Here is a 15,751-nt window from a genome sequence, read left to right on the forward strand (position 1 = left end):
ATTACACTCATGATATTAATCACATTTTTGGTATTCATAGACTACATTCACGTTATTCATTCAATTATATATATAAAATGCTGAATGTCATTTATTGAAGGAGGAGGAGGTCTTAAATACAGGCTTACAGCACAATGGGAGAACCCCAGAGGGCAGAAGTTCGCTACTGATTTTTTTTTTTTCTCGAGACAGGGTTTCTCTGTGTAGTTTTGCGCCTTTCCTGGAGCTCACTTGGTAGCCCAGGCTGGCCTCGAACTCACAGCGATCCGCCTGGCTCTGCCTCCCGAGTGCTGGGATTAAAGGCGTGCGCCACCACCGCCCGGCCGCTACTGATGTTTTACAATCTTGCATCTAAGCTGTTAACACCCATTATTCAGGATACACAGACAAGGAACTTCCCTTAAGCATTCAGGAGGGTGGAACTTGGCAGGGAATTAGCATTGGGAGAATATCAAGGTCAAGGTCTGCAAGCAAGGCAACAGTTACCCAAAACGGGGGGCCAGGGACCTACAGGTCCCCTTTTTATTAAAAAATGAGCTTCTGACTTGGGTTGCATGGGATGTCAGCAGGTCACCTTTCCCGTCATGGAGACGCCTGCCCAGTCCACACAGGTGCTCTGTCTTAGGTTGGTGAGTGCTCCCCAGGCATTACCCATCTCTGAATACTTATTATCATACCGGCTCAGTCATGTGTGAGCTGTAGAGTTAACTGCTGCCAAAGATCTCAAAGTGGCACTGGGCTTGCAATCTGTGTGTTCGATACAGAAAAGACCAATAGGTCCTATCTCACCCATAGCCAGTAGGCTAAAGGCAATTGAGCCATTCCCTTCCTTAATGAGCCGTACTGAACGTTGGAGTCCTTGTAAGATAGTATCCCAAAAGCAACTGGAACTTGAGTTTATAAATTTATAATTTTCAAAGCCAATCAAGATGTATGTAACTACTGAATTAAATTTATCATGCCCAATAGAATGGAAGATTAACTAACTGTAGTAGCTACTTTTTTTTTGCCAGGGTCTCCGCTGTGCTAGCTGTAGTAAGCAATTATGAAATGGTAATCCCAGAAACAGTAGCAGTGGTGGCCGCCATTGCTATAACAGCAACAGCGGCAGCAGCAATGTCAAATTCTCTTCTGGAGTATGTGGACATCCACTGGCATGGATACAACTCCAGTAACACGAACTGCCAAGGCCCGTTTTTCTTAATCCCAGCATGACTTTAGCTGGCAGCTCTTCTGGAGAATCCAATCTCATGGCTACAGTTCCTAGGCTTACATTAATGCTTGCCAAAGCTGGTGATATTGGGCTATCAATCTCCATTGGCATCAGAAGGGTAGATTTTTTTTCATGAAGACCCATTAGGTCTCTGTCATGTTGGGCTTCAACAGCAGTCACAGGGCGTGTTCAGTGCTCAGGAATCCAAAGAGGAACCTCATTGTTCTGAGGAAAGACATAAACAGAACCCTGGGGCCACACCAACACTAGATTGGGTCTCCTCCACGTGCTAGTAGAAAGATCCTTCCATCTTTCCAGAGGGAGATTTGCAACAGGAGCCCTCCAGTGCTTATCTGCTTTGGATACTCCAGCAGAATCCACCGATAAACTCCAGCAGAATCCACCGATAAAAAATTTAAAATATAGGCCGGGCGGTGGTGGCGCACGCCTTTAGTCCCAGCACTTGGGAGGCAGAGCCAGGTGGATCTCTGTGAGTTCAAGGCCAGCCTGGGCTACAAAGCGAGTCCCAGGAAAGGCGCAAAGCTACACAGAGAAACCCTGTCTCGAAAAACCAAAAAAAATTTAAAATATATAAAACAAGGGAAAGAATAGAATGTGGAGAGGAATGATGAGTCCCTAGTTCTCCCTTTTCTTACTTTAGTAAAATGTTTGTTTGTTTAATATTTCAAATTTTTCTTTTTATTTTATCGTTTAAAATTAATTAATTAATTAATTATTCTATTATCAGCTTGATACAGTATGTATTCTTGGTTTTTTTTGTTTTTGTTTTTTGTTTTTGTTTTTTGTTTTTCGAGACAGGGTTTCTCTGTGTAGCTTTGTGCCTTTCCTGGGACTCACTTGGTAGCCCAGGCTAGTCTTGAACTCACAGAGATCCGCCTGCCTCTGCCTCCCAAGTGCTGGGATTAAAGACATGCGCCACCACCGCCCGGCATGTATTCTTATCTTAATAGTGAGATGTTTCATTGAGGCTTGCTCAGTAATTGAGTAAAACTGAATTTTATTATAAGCCACAGTCGTCCTAGGGACCTCCATGCTATATATATAGCCTCCATGGTTCTGTGGGTTGTAGTCTGATTGTTCTTTATTTTATATCTAGAATCCACTTAGATTGAGTACATACCATGTTTGTCTTTCTGGGTTTGGGTTACCTCACTCAGGATGATTTTCTCTAGTTCCATCCATTTGCCTGCAAATTTCATGCTTTCATTGTTTTTTTTTTTCTGCTGAGTAGTACTCCATTGTGTATATGTACCACATTTTCTTAATCCATTCTTCAGTTGACGGGCATCTAGGTTGTTTAAAGGTTCTGGCTATCACAAATAATGCTGCTATGGACATAGTTGAGCATGTATCTTTATGGTATGAATCAGCATTCCTTGGGTATATGCCCAAGAGTGGTATGGCTGGGTCTTGAGGTAGTTCGATTCCTAATTTTTTGAGAAACCTCCATACTGATTTCCACAGTGGTTGTGCAAGCTTGCATTCCCACCAACAGTGGAGGAATGTTCCCTTTGCTCCACATCCTCTCCAACATTGACTGTCATTGGTGTTTTTGATCGTAGCCATTCTGACAGGTGTAAGGTGGTATCTCAGAGTCATTTTGATTTGCATTTCTCTGATGATTAAGGATGTTGAGCATTTCTTTAAATGTCTTTCAGCCATTTGTGATTCTTGTTTTGTGAATTCTCTGTTTAGCTCTTTAGCCCATTTTTAAATTGGATTGTTTAGTATTTTGATGTCTAGTTTCTTGAGTTCTTTATATACTGTGGAGATCAATCCTCTGTCAGATGTGGGGTTGGTGAAGATCTTTTCCCATTCTGTAGGCTGCTTTTTTGTCTTATTGACTGTGTCTTTTGCCTTGCAAAAGCTTCTCAATTTCAAGAGGTCCCATTTATTAATTGTTGTGCTCAGGGTCTGTGCTGTTGGTGTTATATTTAGGAAATGGTCTCCAGTGCCAATGCGTTCAAGAGTACTTCCTACTTTCTTTTCTATTAAGTTTAGTGTAACTGGATTTATGTTAAGGTCCTTGATTCACTTGGACTTGAGTTTTGTGCATGGTGACAGATATGGATCTATTTGTAATCTTTTACATATTGACATCCAGTTATGCCAGCACCATTTGTTGAAGATACTTTCTTTTTTCCATTGTATAGTGCTGTGGGATGTTCTGTATGTCCTGTGGGAGCCCTTCTTGGGTTCTTTGTGGCGTTACCCAGCAGGTCCGCATAGAGGATGATTAGGACCATGGGCCTGAGTGCAGGTGTCTGAGATGGTCTGCACTTGGCTGTGCTGGGGGATGGTCTGTATGTCAAGTTGTTCTGATTGATCAATAAATAAAACCTGATCGGCTGTGGCTAGGCAGGAAGGATAGGCGGGACTAACAGAGAGGAGAAATAAAAGGACAGGAAGGCAGAAGGACTGACTGCCAGATGCCGCCAGCACAAGAAGCATGTGAAGATGCTGGTAAGCCACCAGCCACGTGGCAAGGTATAGATTTCTAGAAATGGGTTACTTTAAGATATAAGAAAAGTTAGCAAGAAGCCTGCCACGGCCATACAGTTTGTATGCAATATAAGTCTCTGTGTTTGCTTGGTTGGGTCTGAGCGGCTGTGGGACTGGCGGGTGACAAGGATTTGTCCTGACTGTAGGCAAGGCAGGAAGACTCTGGCAACAGTATAGTTTTGGCTTCTTTGTCCAAAACCAGGTGTTCATATGTGCATGGATTAATGTCAGGGTCTTCAATTAGATTCCATTGGTTTGTATGTTGGTTTTTATACCAGTACCAAGTTGTTTTTATTACTATAGCTCTATAGTAGAATTTGAGGTCAGGGATGGTGATGCCTCCTAAGGTTGCTTTATCGTATAGGATTCTTTTAGCTATCCTGGGTCTTTTGTTTTTCTATATGAAGTTGAGTATTGTTCTTTCCAAGTCTGTGAAGAATTGTGTTGGGATTTTGATGGGGATTGTGTTGAATCTGTAGATTGCTTTTGGTAAGATTGCCATTTTTACTATATTAATCCTACCTATCCATAAGCATGGGAGATCCTTCCATTTTCTGATATCTTCAATTTCTTTCTTTAGAGATTTAAAGTTCTTATCAAAAAGGTCCTTCACTTGTTTAGTTAGTGTTATCCCAAGGTATTTTATATTATTTGTGGCTATTGTAAAGGGTGATGTTTCTCTGACTTCTTTCTCAGCCCTTTTATCATTTGTGTATAGGAGGGCTACTGATTTTTTTGAGTTGATCTTGTATCCTGCCACTTTACTGAAGGAGTTTATCAGCTGTAGGTAGAGTTTTTGGGGTCACTTATGTATACTATCATATCATCTGCAAATAGTGAAAGTTTGACTTCTTCCTTTCCGATTTGTATCCCTTTGATCTCCTTTTGTTGTCTTATTGCTCTAGCTAGAACTTCTAGTATTATATTGAATAAATATAGGGAGAGTGGACAGCCTTGTCTTGTTCCTAAATTTAGTGGTATCGCTTTGAGTTTCTCTCCATTTAATTTGATGTTTGCTGTTGGCTTGCTATAAGTTGCCTTTATTATGTTTAGGAATGTTCCTTGTATTCCTAATCTTTCTAAGACCTTTATCATGAAGGGGTGTTGGATTTTATCAAAGGCTTTTTCAGCATCTAATGAGATGATCATGTGGTTTTTTTTTTCTTTCAGTTTGTTTATATGGTGTATTACATTGACAGATTTACGTATGTTGAACCATCCTTGCATCCCTGGGATGAATCCTACTTGGTTGTGATGGGCAATTTTTTTGATGTATTCTTGGATTCAGTTTGCCAATATTTTGTTGAGTATTTTTGCATCAATGTTCATGAGGGAGATTGGTCTGTAGTTCTCTTTCTTTGTTGCATCTTTGTGTGGTTTGGGTATCAGGGTGATTGTAGCCTCATAAAAAGAGTTTGGTAGTGTTCCTTCTGTTTCTATTGTGTGGAACAATTTGAAGAGTGTTGGTATTAGTTCTTCTTTGAAAGTCTGATAGAATTCTGCACTGAAACCATCTGGTCCTGGGCTTTTTTTGGTTGGGAGACTTTTGGTGACTGTTTCTCTTTAGGGGTTATTGGTCTATTTAGATGGTTTATCTGGTCTTTATTTAATTTTGGTATGTAGTATTTGTCCAGAAAATTGTCCATTTCTTCCTGGTTTTCCATTTTTGTGGAGTACAGGTTTTTGAAGTATGATCTGATGATTCTCTGGATTTCCTCATTGTCTGTTGTTATGTCTCCCTTTTCATTTCTGATTTTGTTAATTTGGGTGCTCTCTCTTTGCCTTTTGGTTAATTTGGCTAGGGGTTTGTCTATCTTGTTGATTTTTTTCAAAGAGCCAACTCTTTGTTTCACTAATTTTTTTGTGTTGTTCTCTTGTTTTCTATTTCATTGATTTCAGCCCTCAATTTGATTATTTCCTGGCGTCTATTTTTCCTGGGTGAGTTTGTTTCTTTTTGTTCTAGAGCTTTCAGTTGTGCTGTTAATTCATTGGTATGGGATTGCTCCATCTTATTATGTGTGCATTTAGAGCTATGAATTTCCCTCTTAGCACTGCTTTCATAGTGTTCCATAAGTTTGGGTATGTTGTACTTTTATTTTCATTGAATTCTAGGAAATCTTTAATTTCTTTATTTCTTCCTTGACCCATTGATGTTTCAGGTGGGCATTATTCAGTTTCCATGAGTTTGTAGGATTTCTTTCTTTCTTTCTTTCTTTCTTTTTTTTTTTTTTTTTTTTTTTTTTTGGTTTTTCGAGACAGGGTTTCTCTGTGTAGCTTTGTACCTTTCCTGGGACTCACTTGGTAGCCCAGGCTGGCCTCAAACTCACAGAGATCCGCCTGCCTCTGCCTCCCGAGTGCTGGGATTAAAGGCGTGCGCCACCACTGCCCGGCGAGTTTGTAGGATTTCTATAATTTTTGTTGTTGAAGTCTAACTTTAAGGCATGGTGGGCCAATAAGATACAGGAGGTTATTCCAATTTTTTTGTATCTGTTGAGATTTATTTTGTGGCCAAGCATGTGGTCAGTTTTAGAGAAGGTTCCATGGGGTGCTGAGAAGAAGGTATATTCTTTTGTATTAGGATGGAATTTTCTGTAGATATCTATTACGCTTATTTGAGTCATAACATCTGTTAGGTCCTTTACTTCTTTGTTAAGTTTCAGTCTGGTAGATCTGTCTTTTGGTGAGAGTGGTGTGTTAAAATCTCTCACTACTAATGTGTGGGGTTTAATGTGCATTTTAAGCTTTAGTAGTGTTTCTTTTATGAATGTGGGTGCTTTTGTACTTGGGGCATAAATGTTTAAAATCGAGGCTTCATCTTGTTGGATTTTTCCTGTGATAAATATGTATTGTCCATCCTGATCTCTTTTGATTAGTTTGAAGTCTATTTTATTAGATATTAGGATAGCTACACCAGCTTGTTTCTTAGGTCCATTTGCTTGGAAAGCCTTTTCCCAGCCCTTTACTTGGAGGTAGTGTCTGTCTTTGATGTTAAGGTGTGTTTCTTGTATGCAGCAGATGGATGGGTCCTGTTTTCTTATCCATTCTGTTAGCCCGTGTCTTTTTATAGGTGAGTTGAGACCATTGATATTGATGGATATTAATGACCAGTGATTGTTAATTCCTGTTATTTTTTGTGGTTGTGTTGTGTTGTCCTTCTTTAGTGTATGTTGGTGTGGGATTATCTATTGCCTGAGTTTTCATGGATGTGTTTAGCTTCTTTGGGTTGGATTTTCCCTTCTAGTGCTTTCTGTAGGGCTGGGTTTGTGGACAGGTATTGATTAAATCTGGTTTTATCATGGAATATTTTGTTTACTCTGCCTATGGTGATTGAGAGTTTTGCTGGGTATAATAGTCTGGGTTGGCATCCATGGTCTCTTAGTGTCTGCCTAAGATTTGTCCATGACCTTCTAGCTTCCATAGCCTCTATTGAGAAGTCTGGTGTTATTCTGATGGGTTTGCCTTTATATGTTAATTGGTCTTTTTCCTTTGTGGCTCTTAATATTTTTTTCTTTGTTCTGTGTGTTTAGTGTTTTGATTGTTATGTGGCGAGGGGACTTTTTTTTGGATCCAGCCTATTTGGTGTTCTGTAAGCTTCTTGTATCTTCATAGGTATTTCTTTCTTTAGGTTAGGAAAGTTTTCTTCTATGATTTTTGTTGAATATATTTTCTGTGCCTTTGAGTTGGTATTCTTCTGTCCCTATTATTCTTGGGTTTGGTCTTTTCATAGTATCCCAAATTTCTTGGACATTTTGTGTTACGACTTTTTTGTCTTTAGTGTTTTCTTTGACTGACAAATCTATTTTCTCTATTGTGTCTTCAGCATCAGAGATTCTGTGTTCCATCTCTTGCATTCGGTTGATTATGCTTGTTTCTGTAGTTCCTGTTCGTTTAGTCAGGATTTCTATTTCCAGCATTCACTCAGCATGTGTTTTCTTTATTGTCTCAAATTCATTTTTCAGATCTTGGAATGTTTCTTTCATCTGTTTAATTGCTTTTTCTTGGCTTTCTTTGATTTCTTCCAATTTTTTGTTCATTTATTCTTCCATTTCTTTAAGGGAATTTTTTATTTCCTCTTTAATGGAGTTTTTCATTTCCTCTTTAAGGGAATTTTTTATTTCTTCTTTAAGGGCCTCTATCATCTTCTTAAAGTCATTTTTAGGATTGATTTCTTCTGTCTCTTCTGTCTTAGTATGTTCAGGTCTTGCAGGTGTAGAATCACTAGGTTCTGATGTTGCCATATAGGTCTTTATGTTGTTGCCTGTATTTTTGCACTGGCATCTACTCATCTCTTCCTCTGCTCGGTGCAGGTGTTGTCTGTGTTTGAAAGTGCCTCTCTTGTTCTAATTTTTAGTCTTGGTTCACTAGGAGTTCTTGGTTAAATTGGTGCTGTTGGGCTGTTTCTTTGGTAGCAGCTGATCTCAGTCGGTGAAGTATATACTTATGATTCTGGTGATCTGGTTCGGTGGCTGGGCGGCGCCTACTTCTGTGTTCTCAGGTCACGTTTTGTTCATTCGTCAACTCCTCAACTGATTTTGTTTCCTCAGACTTCAAACTGTAGGGATCTGAATCCTCTCCCAGATGGATTTCAGCTGAGCAGGGTAGTCTCACCAACACCTCCAAGTTGTTGGGTTTCACAGGATCAACAGCTGGGCCCTAGTTGGTCTCAGACAGAGTGTTCAGATCCATTCTGGTTCCGTCCCACGGAGATAGCTTCTTTCCCGGGTGTTGGGATTAAAGATGTCCCTGTTCCAAGCTCTTGATTAAGAGCTTGTTTTCACTAACTCTTCAGTGGGTAATAGCTCAGTTTCTGGTCTTTATTACAACTGTGTTTTGGCCGCCACCCACCGGGCCTGCCTTCCTTCTCCAGCCGCCACCAGGCCTACCTGCCTCCATGGGCCACCACTGAGCCTACCTGCCTCTGCTGGCCACTGCCACACCTGTTGTCTGCCTCTGCTGGCTGCTGCCGGGCCTGCCTGTCCATTTTTTTTTCAATTAATAAGACCTTTTAAAATTTGTGTTACAACATATATAAAATATAACAAAAATAACCTTAAATTTGTATCAACATTCAAAAATGTATATCAATGTAAAATATTTGAGACTAGTGGTTGTTCAAAAGTATACTCAACAACCCACCCTCTCATCCCATCATTTTTATAATATATCTCCCTTTTCTCTCCAGAAGGAGATCTCTGAATCTAATCTTTGTTCAGCTTTTTTTTTCTGACCATGACCAATAACAACTTGTAACCAACCCTCCTAAACAAGGACAAACCTCCATAACCCACTGAATGACCAAAAACCAACCACTTCACCTTCTGGAAATGTGGGCATTGTGTTCTCTAGGCTGCTTCCTGTTGTCTGGGGCTATGACATCTTTGGGGGGTGTAGCTAGAGTTTTCCTTCCTTGCCCACAGTCAGGACAAATCTTTGTCACCTGCCAGTCCCACAGCCGCTCAGACCCAACCAAGTAAACACAGAGACTTATATTGCATACAAACTGTATGGCCGTGGCAGGCTTCTTGCTAACTGTTCTTATAGCTTAAATTAATCCATTTCTATAAATCTATACCTTGCCACGTGGCTGGTGGCTTACTGGCATCTTCACATGCTGCTGGCCATGGTGGTGGCTGACAGTGTCTCCCCGCCTCAGTCTTCTGCTTCCCAGAATTCTCCTCTCTCCTTGCCCCACCTACTTCCTGCCTGGCCACTGGCCAATCAGTGTTTTATTTATTGACCAATCAGAGCAATACAGACATACAGACCATCCCACAGCAGGGGGGGCCTGAGAAAATTAGGGTAATGATCAAGTCCTGGGAGAGTGAGCCATAATTTGTTGTCTAGTCTCTGTGCAATGGGAAAGTACAAGGCTTATCTGAAGTCCTGTCTAGATCAGTCTGAGGCTGGACCATCTAAGTCAGTAGCCTTGAAACTGTTTTGGATGCAGAACTCTGAGGAAACTTCAACAGAGGCACTCTGAGAGGCTGGATCACTTGGACCACTCATTTTCATTGGTATCTGGTTCCTTTGTTCTTTTCTTTTCTTTTTTAGTTTTTCTAGACAGGGTTTCTCTGTGTAGTTTTGGTGCTTGTCCTGGATCTCACTCAAACTCAACAGAGATCCACCTGGCTCTCATTTTTCTGTAAGGACACAGGGTGGACCTTTTCCTTAGGATTGGGTTCTGGGAGATTTGCTTCTTATCTCAGAATTCTTTTTCCTGGCTTGTTTCTTTTTTTTTTCTTTCTTTTTTAATTTTAATTTTTTTATTTATTTTTTAAATTACACTCATGATATTCATTAATTACACTCATGATATTAATCACATTTGTGTTATTCATAGATTACATTTGCAGTATTCATTCAAAATATAATATATATATGTATATATATATATATATATATATATAATTTTAAATGTCAAATGTCATTTCTTGAAGGGGGTAGGAGGTCTTAAATACAGGCTTACAGCACAATGGGAGAACCCCAGAGGGCAGAAGTTCACTACTGATGTTTTACAATCTTGCATCTAAGCTGTTAACGCCCATTATTCAGGATACACAAACAAGGAACTTCCCTTAAGCATTCAAGAGGGTGGAACCTGGCAGGGAATTAGCATTGGAGAATATCAGGTCAAGGTCTGCAAGCAAGGCAACAGTTACCCAAAACGGGGGGCCAGGACCCTACAGGTCCCCTTTTTATTAAAAAATGAGCTTCTGACTTGGGTTGTGGGGGAAGTCAGCAGGTCACCTTACCCGTCATGGAGACGCCTGCCCAGGCCACATAGGTGCTCTGTCTTAGGTTGGCATTACCCATCTCTGAATACTCATTATCATACCGGCTCAATCGTGTGTGAGCTGCATGGTTAATTGCTGCCAAAGATCTCAAAGTGGCACTGGGCTTGCAATCTGTGTGTTCGATACAGAAAAGACCAACAGAGGTCCTATCTCACCCATAGCCAGTAGGCTAAAGGCAACTGAGCCATTCCCTTCCTTAGTGAGCCTTACTGCAAACTGGAGTCCTTTTAAGATGGTATCCCAAAAACAACTGGAACTTGAGTTTATAAATTTATAATTTTCAAAGCCAATCGAGTCCTGGTTTGTTTCTTATCCATTAAAAAATATTTGTGGTGTGATCTTTCAGGCTGCAGCTGGGTCTTGGTTCAAAATATTACTGCAGTCTACCAATGATGATCTCCAGTATCCTTGCACTTCTTTGTAAAACTATTTGTAACTCAGAAATATCTTAAAGAGCCCCAGCCCCTTGGGTGTGTGATACTAAATCTATGGGGCTTGTTGAGTCTGGGTCAGCAATTCTTCCCAGGAAACCTAGAGAGCATCCTCATTGTGTAAAGTCCTCAAGGAGTAAGTAAAACAAGGTTCAGGAAGTTTTGAAGTTAAAGAAATTCACAAGACCCTCTGCCCACAAGGTTATATCTATCTATCTGTCTATCTGTCTGTCTGTCTATCAATCATCTATCTATCAATTGATAGATGATAGTGATGTTGCTAGGGATAGGAGACTGATTAGCTAAACTGTTTGCAAGTTGTTCAGGTAGCTTCAGGGATGCAGCTTTTATCTCAGTTGTCATGGATGCTGGATTGTAATTTCTGGTGAAATAGTTACCCAACAACTGCCCATGCTTCTGTAACTACCCCACCACCAGTCATACTCCTGTAATTAACTCCTCATTCATGCTCCTATAAGTAGACACATGGTATCTTCTCCACCTGGCTCATCCTTTGCTTGTTCTGCAATCTATTTCTTTTCTATGACACTAGGAATTCAACTAAAACTTCCTTTAGGGAAGTTTTTGTCTTCTGGTCTTGCTGTAGCCTATCAGTATAGGCTTTTAAAAGAGGTCTTTAGAAAAACAAAAGGACAAAAAAGGCCTAATGCTCTCTTTTCAATTTCTACCCTAAATGAGCAAATATTATCTAAGTCTGAACTGTTGTACTTACTAAATTTATTCATTTTACTCTTTCAGCTGTTTTACTTTGGATGTAACTGTTAGGTGTGTTTCCCTGAACATTACTTGCATTCTATCACTAAGCATGACAGGATAGATCAACGGTCCATATATTATTATAATTTTTCCAGGTGCATTTGTGTGTGTGTGTGTTGTGTGTGTGTGTGTGTGTGTGTGATCCTGGGGATTAAGTTCCAGATCTTTTACATGCTAGGCAAACACTTTAGCAATGAGCTACAGCTATGTTCCTCAGCTTCAATATTTTGTTCTGAGATAAGGTCCTGCTATGTTGCCCAGGCTGGCCTTGAACTTACAGTCTTTCTGTCTCAACCATCCTGAATAGCCAGGGCTACTGGGGCAGACCACTGCATTTGGTTTCAGCTATAAGTTTTGACCAACCATAAATTGACCAGTTTAAACAAAAGTGATGGATTACTCCTCTTAGCACATTCACTGCCACCATGTGGCAGAACAGCTGTGATGAGCTATAAGAGCCCTTAGCCTTAAGCTATGGCAACAAAACCAACAGAAATATACAGCAGATAGCTAGACTTGTAGTAATTGGGTTGTTAGCAGGATCTCTTTGAGGGAAGTTCACAAGACCCTCCTCTGACTTTTCCCTGATATTTCAACTCCCGTTCCATCCTTCCCCAGCTTTAGGTAGGCAAGGGCTGACTGAGAAGTAAAATGTTGACCGAGGGTGGTTCTTTTTGGTGGTGTAGCTGTCTGTGGGTTGCCCCTACTCTTGTAAGTAATCATAATACTCATTGATTTGTTTAAAAAAGGGGGGGGGCAGAATCTTTTTTTAATTTGTTAGGCTCTTTCTCTTTGAGGTAAATAAACATTTGGAAATTCACACAACTGCATACCATAATTCCAGGATGAGCATAATAACTCAGCAAACCATCTAAGAATCTATCTCCTGCTGTGGTGAAAGCAGTTGATATTGCTTTATAGTCTCGCAAAGCACACAAAGATGCAACAAATTTAGGGGGAATTTTGTTGAGTGATCTTAACCAATCTCCAACAAATGCTATCTGGTTGCAGACTTTTTAGTTGAATATAGAGGAAATAACCAGGAAGCAACAATCTCTCTGCTACACTTCCTACACTTTGGGATATATATAATTCTGCGAATTTATAATGATTTGCAAGTCTGGCTGTCTCAGTACAGTTTTCATTTAGATTGGAAACTGTAAACTTCAGATTGATAGATAACTTTGTAATTAGTATACGCAGTCTTCCCTTTAAGAAATACGTAACGTTCCTCTGGTTGGCATTCATGTTTGTCAACAAACCTAGATACAATAATCGTCTATCTCAGAGATTTGACAATCTAGTAGGGAAAAGAGATAAACCCATGACAACAAAGCAAGTGTGAATTTGTCCCTGCCACTGGGATGCCAAGCTGGAGGGGGTAAGCTTATGTTCCCAGAAAGGAATTTGATAAGTCCTGGCCTGGAGAGGTGCTCCACTGGGCTCTGGCTTGAAGAAATGCTCTGTGACAAGGAGAATGGTACTAATCCTAACCCTGGGGCAGATCCAGACCAGGAAGATCACCTCGGCCACGTGCTCCCAACCGTTGCCTCCAGCATCCGGGCACCAGAGCAGCCAACGGCCCCTGGGTCCCAGACCGTTGGGGTGCAAGCAGATCAGCAGCAGCTCCTGTGAGCAGCTGTGGGCGACATGAACTCCTCCAAAGTGGCACCGGGAGAGGAATCGCTGCGAGAGGCGCCTTCTGAAGGTGAGCTGGAGTCAGTGCCATCTGACGAAGCGGGCCCTAGCTGGGCCTCAGGACCGCCATCAGAGCGCCCGCCGCCCCTGGGTCAGGAAGCACCTCTGCCACTGCCACGTCGCTGCCACACCGACTGCTTAGAAGCGCCCCTGTCACGCAGCTTTCAGCGCCTTGGCTATGCCGTGGGTATGCACCCGTGGCTGTTTTTACTTGGGCCGGCGCTGCTGACGGTCGCCCTGGGCACCGGCCTCATCTTCCTTCCCAAGGAGAAGGAGAACCTGGAGGAGCAGTACACACCGATTGGCAGTCCTGCCAAGGCCGAGCGGCGCTTCGTGCAGGGTCATTTCAGCACCAATGACACATACCGCTTCTCCGCCTCCAGAACCAGCTCCGAGGCCAACTTTGCGTCCATCCTGGTGGTATCCTTTACCGCCTCGCTGCTAGAGCCGGGGGTATTCACGGAGGTGAGCAAGCTGGACCAAGCAGTGCAGGCGCTGAAGGTGGTACAGGAAAATGGAACACAGATCCTGTACAAAGAGGTATGCGCCAAGTACAAGACTCTGTGCGTGCCACCCAACCCTCTGCTGTATGCCTGGCAGCGTAACTCATCAGTGGACTTGTCAAATCTCACCTTCCCTCTCCATGACATGAACAACCACCTCATCTATTTGGCGGGCTTCTTTGGGGGAAATGTCTTGGGTCAATCGATGGGAAGAAGTCAACGACTTGTGGAGTCCCGAGCAATGAGGCTGCTGTACTACCTCAAGACCGAGGACCCCGAGGACAGTGAGCGTAGCAAGGCATGGCTCACTCACTTTCTTAACCGTTTTAACGACATGAAGAGCAGTCTGACTTTGGAAGAGACAGAGGTATTCTGGAGGTTAGGGTTGGCAAGGGAGGCCAGTAAGGGTGGGAAGTCTGGAGATGAGGTGGCCCTTGAATTAAAGCTGGGTGTGCTCTCCTATGCTTGTTATGAAAACCCATTATAACATGAATGGATGACGCCACCGATCATAAAGTATTGGCATCATTCTGGTCTGTACATAAATCCTGTATCTGTAAGTCTGTTTAGTATAGAAACTGATTTTCACACTTGGTGTGGGGTTTGGTTTTCTAATTAAGTCACTTGAATTTATTTATTTTATTGAGCTCCCTCTTGTTCCTAGGAGTCCCTAAAGCCTGTTTGTGCCCAATGGAATTAAAAAAAAACAGAACCTTCAAGTTCTGTCGTGGTATTTAAGAAGATAGATAACTAGTTCAGCCCTTTCAGGTTAGTTATAAGGCACCTAGCTTAGTATTGAGGTACATGTTATCTGTTAATATTCTGGGCAAGTAATTCCAATAACCCTAGTGAAAGCAAATGTCTACTGGGAAGCCAGTGTTTCTTTAAAGTGCTACTGATGAGATTAAAATATGAAAAATACCAATCTAAGAAGATTTAGAAAATGCCACAATTTCCACAGTTGTTAGCAAGGATAAAGTTTCACAGTTGTGCATAAAATTCAGTTTTGGTTTGTTTATATTTTGGGTTAGAGTTTTTTTTAACCTGATCTTAGCCAAAATGTAGAGAAATTATTAAACTTTACATTTTGAGGGAAAGGTTGGAAAGTACACTGCAGATTTTATGTGAAGAAGCAAATCATTCACTTTTTGCAGCATGCCCATCAAGAAGCTGAAGTGTCCAGTAGTGTTTGTAACTTTTGACAGACTTTGGAATCTGGATTTACTTCCTGAGTATGTTATTATTTATTTATTTATTTATTTATTTGTTTGTTTGTTTGTTTGTTTGTTTGTTTCAGGTAGTCTACTTTACATCCCTTTCAAGACAGCTGGAGTTTGAGGCAACCTCTAAGACTGTGATCCCTCTGTTCCACTTGGCATACATTTTAATCATACTGTTTGCAGTTGTATCATGCTTCAGGTAAAACTCTCACTCATTTTTTTACCTCTCGCCTTGTAATATATTGTGATAAAACATACATGATATACAATTTGTAACAATTATATCCATACTGTTTATTCACCACAACTATCTGCTTCCCAAGGTTTCTGATCAGTACTAGCAGATGTTCATTATATAGTAACCCCCTAAACCCCTCTCCCATGGTCCCAGACAAACTTTAATCTACTTTCTATTTCTGAATTTGCCTATTCTAGACTTTTCCTTTCTGCTCTTTATAGGTTACTCAGTCTAAAACCAGAATAGACTAAGATACTTCTGTCATCTTTGATTTTATTTTTCCCTAGTTTTACAGATTTCAAATTATTTGACTTTTTCTTTTTTAAAGCAGGTATCTATTGCCATAGATTTGCC

The 15,751-nt window shown here is 41.1% G+C and overlaps 1 protein-coding gene across 1 annotated transcript; it reads left to right on the forward strand.

The window, feature by feature from the left end:
* Window positions 1-13,303: 13,303 nt before the first annotated feature.
* On the forward strand, window positions 13,304-15,358 carry LOC114703952 (patched domain-containing protein 3-like; the record flags this gene model as incomplete). Its single annotated transcript, XM_037201203.1, has 2 exons — window positions 13,304-14,306; window positions 15,237-15,358. Coding segments are annotated over exons 1-2 (1,040 nt in total), but the record flags the coding sequence as incomplete, so codon positions are not given.
* Between the last annotated feature and the right edge of the window lie 393 nt (window positions 15,359-15,751).

The sequence above is a fragment of the Peromyscus leucopus genome, chromosome 8b (genome assembly GCF_004664715.2).
Source record: "Peromyscus leucopus breed LL Stock chromosome 8b, UCI_PerLeu_2.1, whole genome shotgun sequence".
Taxonomy (NCBI): Eukaryota; Metazoa; Chordata; class Mammalia; order Rodentia; family Cricetidae; genus Peromyscus; species Peromyscus leucopus.